Genomic DNA, 4,670 nt, shown 5'->3' on the forward strand with positions numbered 1-4,670 from the left:
TTTTTTAAGATTTTTCGTCACATCGAATCTCTGGACGCATGCATGAAGCATTAAATATAAATAAAAAATAAAATTAATTACACAGTTTAGACGAAATTCACGAGACGAATCTTTTAAACCTAATTAGACTATGATTGGACACTAATTGCCAAATAACAACAAAAGTGCTACAGTATCATTTCGCAAAAAATTTCGCCAACTAAACAAGGCCCGAATCTTGCGGCACATGCATAGAGTACTAAATATAGATGGAAAAAAAAACTAATTGCACAGTTAGGTGAGAAATCGTGAGACAAAACATTCGAATCTAATTAGTCCGTAATTAGATACTAATTACCAAATACAACAGTACCCAACCCAAAAAAAAATTTTGGGAACTAAACGCGCGGCGAGCCGCGTGAGGCGGCGCAACCTGCCTGCCGTGCTCTCTCCGGTCTCGTCGCGGCATAAATGCAGAGGCGACGGCTTGGTTGGCGCCATAAATTCTCGCCACCACCGCTCGACCTACCCGTCCTCCTTCCTTCCTTCCTAGCTCATCCCCCCTCCCCTTCCCCTTTGCTTGCATCAGAGCAGCTGCTGCCTGCGCCGTCGCCACCTCAATTCCCTCGCTCGTCGTCCGTTCGTCACCTCGTCCAACTTCCCCTCAGTTCCCACCACCTCCTCAACCGCACCATCGTCGTCTAGCGGCCGGACTAGCGGAGATTGCTACGACCAGATCGGAGAGCTAGCTCAGCCAAACCCAGGAGCGGGAACAAGAAGAAGAAGAAGAAGAAGCTAGCGAAGCGGCAGGTGAGGTGGTCCTTGCTGCCGGCGCGCGGCTAGCTAGTTTAAGCTACCTGCTAGGCCATGGATCCGTCGGGCGGCGCGTTCCTGCCGCAGCTGCAGCAAGGGAGCTCCTCCTTCCCGCGGTCCTCCAGCAACACGTCGCTCGCCAGGAGCGGCAGCGGCGGCGCCGGGCGCGGGAGGGGCGGCACCAGGGGCAGGAAGATGATGCGCAGGGTCTGCCGCGGCGTCATCACCTTCATCTTCGCCATCGGTACGAATGACGTCGTCCGAACCAACCCCCACCCCCACGCGCTTTCGCCTTTCCTGCTCGTCCTTTTCTCCCCTGGTTCTTCCTTGCTCATCCTCCTCCTCCGATCGGTACCTTCCGCTCGATCCGAATTCCGATGCGCTCTCTCTGCTCTGCTCTCGTAAAATTGCATTTGCGGTGTGGCCGATATGGGCGCGGCGCGTGCGAATTGCATGCGATGCGAGTCTTGTTTAAGTTTCTGCAGAAGGTTTCCCTTTCTTTCTTCTTTGGTTTCTGTTCCCATCCGCCAGCCTGACCCACTGCACAAAATTGAGGCTTTTTTTTAATCAAAGTTCATGATTATGGGCCTCTAAAGTTTTCACTTGATTGAGTTGATTCTGCTTATTTTTCCTTTCAATCCTAACAATTTTCTTCATGGTTTGGCTTTGTTTCAGCTTTCAAGTGTTTTGTACATCATAGGATTATTAATCGGTTGCAATTGCTCAAAGCTCACAGCTTTCAAGTGTTCGTATTGTACTAACTCTGATGCCTGATCCCTAAAACAAGAAATACAGAATCAACCTTGTCTGACTAACATATTTGTTGAGCTATCTATGTTCTTCCCCACCACTAAGGTCATGTTTAGATTGAAAGTTTTTTCAACCTGATGAATAGTATCACTTTCGTCTTATTTGGCAAATATTGTCCAATCGTGGACCAACTAGGCTCAAAAGATTCATCTCGTGATTTCCAACTAAATTGTGTAATTAGTTATTTTTTTTACCTACATTTAATACTTCATGCAAGCGGCTAAAAATTGATGTGACGGAGAGAGAGTGAAAAAACTTTGGAATTTTGAAGGGTAAACAAGGCCTAAAGCTACCAGATTTTTTGGGCTAGCTGCAACATAAGATTTGATGGCTTCAATTTTTAAGTTCAATTTGGCAAACGATCTTTCTCTTTACTTTCTTTTTTGTTTCTTTGTTTTAAGGAAAACGATCTTTCTCTCTCTTTTTATATGTATGTATCAACTTCACTTTTGCTTTGTTAAGCAAGACAAATATCTTTGCATGTCTGATGCTGCAAACTACTAATCTGAAAAGGCACTGGGTGCATGTATGCATGCAGCTGGGCTATTCCTGGGAGCGGTGACCGGCGGTCTGATCGGGCTGGCGACCGAGAGCGGGCTGTTCCGCGGCACTGGAATCGGCGCCATCACCGGCGCGCTCGTCTCCATCGAGGTCGTCGACTCCTCCATCCGGCTCTGGCAGGCGCGCCGCTCCGGGATCTGGAGCATCCTCTACGTGGTAAGCATAAGCACTCACCAGTCACCACTAAGCACTACTGCAGATCAGGATCAGCACTGGTGATCACAAATTCAGCAGTAGCTGGGAGTAGGACAACAACTCGCGACTGCATATCTGACTTGCTTTCTTGCGTGGACTTGCTTGCTTCTGTCTGCAATCTGCATGTCGGCTAGCTTCTGTTGCGCATCAGTCAGTTAGTAGTAGTTTATAAGTATATGCATGGATCATTAGTTATTTTAAGGCTGTGTGCTTCTTTCACAGTGCTTATAATGAAGTATTCAATCAAACCTGCAACTCAGCCAAGACCCGTTTGGACATTTTCCTCCTCCTCAACAAAGAACAATTCCTGCCTGCAATTAAAATCCTTGTGGAAAATTTGTCTTGACTTAGCATTTCATACCTTACCAGCTACTAGTTAGTATATATACTAGACTACTGGTAAATAGCCGAATAGGATAGTTGCAACTTGCAATCTCTGGCTCTCTGCGTCATCTTTTTTTGTAGCATATATACACATGATCCATACGCTTGCTCATCTGTTGCTCATGAAAGAGGCATGATGTTTTGTGAACATGATCTGAGACTGAAACGCGGCGTCTCTGAAGTCTGAACTGAACTTTAATCTGTTGTGCTGCTGCTGCTGCTGAATTTTCTCTTATCTTGCCTAACGGCCGCAAACGGTTGCAATGCAGCTGAACGTGATCTACAGCCTCCTGACGGGCAGGCTGGTGCGCGAGAAGGTCGACCCGGCGGTGCAGCGGGTGGTCCGGAGTCAGGTCGGTTGTTGATCCATGTGGGTCGATCGTTCATGCATCATGCATCTTGTTCGTGTGCTTCTCTCTGAACCTTAGCCATTATTGCAGATGAACGCGGTGGACTCGTCGCCGTTCAGGGAGTCGCCGGACCTGTTCGAGGTGGAGGCCACCAACGGCATGCCGCGGGCGTCCATCGACAAGCTCCCCGAGTCGTGGATCACCGAGGAGTACAGGCGCGACGCCGTCGGCGACCTCTCCGGATGCTCCGTCTGCCTCCAGGTACGGTCCAGATCGATCTTTGACGACGTCCATTTATTAATTTCAGACAGAAGAAATCGCTACTGGGACCTGGGAGTTCTGAAAATAAATCTGGATGGATGGTGTTCGTAAATGGTTGCAGGATTTCCAGGTCGGGGAGAAGGTGCGGAGCCTGCCGGACTGCTGGCACGTGTTCCACGTGCCATGCATCGACGGCTGGCTCATCAAGCACGGCTCCTGCCCGCTCTGCAGGAGGAAACTCTAGACCGTACGCCATGGATGCGTTCATGGCTTCATGCTCGCTGGATGATGTGCCCGTCGCTGCTAGGATCGGAGGAGGCTGGAGCTGGAGGAGGAAGAAGAGACTGACATCTATAGAACCCTCTTAATTTATAGAGAGCTTTTGTTTTTTGCTTTGCTGCTGCTGCTTGTACGTGTCCTACTACGTACGTACCTTTTGCATCTTTTTTGATCCCCGCCATGATCGATCTTCCTCGTCCATGCATCTATCTCCTCTCGTCGGTTCCTTCTATCCTGAAGATCTCATGTAATGGACCGGCTTGTGCTTCGATCCATTCCATGCATCTCCGGACTGTGATCTGGTGTAATATATAAAAACTAGTACGTATGTCATCGCACTTTGGACACGCATGCTGATTGCCGATTTGCCGTTGCTGTACGCCTGGGCTCCTGGCAGTTTTGTTCTTCATAGCTTCTTCAGAGACGAACTCACTTCAACAGTTAAATTCTTGAAAAATTCTTGGACTCGGTCAGATTAACTGGTCGGCCTGGGCCTTAGTTTAGATTCCTAAGTTTTTTCGCTCTTTCTCCATCACATCAAATCTTTGGACACATGCACGGAGTATCAAATATAAATGGGTATCAAATATAGATAAAAAAAATAACTAATTACATAGTTTGATTGTAAATTACGAGACGAATCTTTTAAGTCTAGTTAGACCATGGACAATAATTGTCAAATACGACGCCATGATCGGCCTGTTCGTCGTGTGTTCGTATCACTGGCGATTGTACGCCGACCGCCGACAGAGGTCGCCGGCCTGGCGGCCGGGGATTGGATTGGATTGGTTCGGTCCGTAGGTTAGGTCAGATGATTCATGGCGTCGAATAGTCACCGTGTCCGGTTGCCACTGCGCATGCGTGATGCCTGCGTCTGCGTCGGCGACAGCGAGAGCCATGGCAATAAATACGGATCTCGACCATCTGTGTCACAATATAGCGGTGCTCAAAAGAAGACAGGCTATGGATCGGCAAACGTCAGTACCTGCACCGGTCGTTGCCATGTGCCACGCCATGCATGCGATGCAACGAGAGCGC

The 4,670-nt window shown here is 48.5% G+C and overlaps 1 protein-coding gene across 2 annotated transcripts; it reads left to right on the forward strand.

Moving 5' to 3' along the window:
- The first annotated feature begins 495 nt into the window (after positions 1-495).
- On the forward strand, positions 496-3,998 carry LOC136527526 (NEP1-interacting protein-like 1). 2 transcript variants are annotated; one of them, XM_066520286.1, is made up of 6 exons: positions 496-1,036; positions 1,468-1,537; positions 2,141-2,319; positions 3,012-3,095; positions 3,183-3,353; positions 3,475-3,998. In XM_066520286.1, exons 1-6 carry the CDS (start codon positions 847-849, stop codon positions 3,699-3,701), a joined length of 921 nt encoding a protein of 306 aa, XP_066376383.1. In that variant the 5' UTR covers positions 496-846; the 3' UTR covers positions 3,702-3,998. The 2 variants fall into 2 exon arrangements, with proteins under 2 accessions (XP_066376383.1, XP_066376384.1); XM_066520287.1 differs by lacking the exon at positions 1,468-1,537.
- The last annotated feature ends 672 nt before the right edge of the window (positions 3,999-4,670 follow it).

The sequence above is a fragment of the Miscanthus floridulus genome, chromosome 19 (assembly GCF_019320115.1).
Source record: "Miscanthus floridulus cultivar M001 chromosome 19, ASM1932011v1, whole genome shotgun sequence".
Taxonomy (NCBI): domain Eukaryota; kingdom Viridiplantae; phylum Streptophyta; class Magnoliopsida; order Poales; family Poaceae; genus Miscanthus; species Miscanthus floridulus.

Coding starts and splice junctions, on each gene's coding strand:
- LOC136527526 (XM_066520286.1), top strand. CDS start 847: ATGGATCCGTCGGGCGGCGCGTTCCTGCCGCAGCTGCAGCAAGGGAGC. Junction 1,037..1,467: donor CACCTTCATCTTCGCCATCG/GTACGAATGACG, acceptor GCTTTGTTTCAG/CTTTCAAGTGTTTTGTACAT. Junction 2,320..3,011: donor TCTGGAGCATCCTCTACGTG/GTAAGCATAAGC, acceptor GTTGCAATGCAG/CTGAACGTGATCTACAGCCT.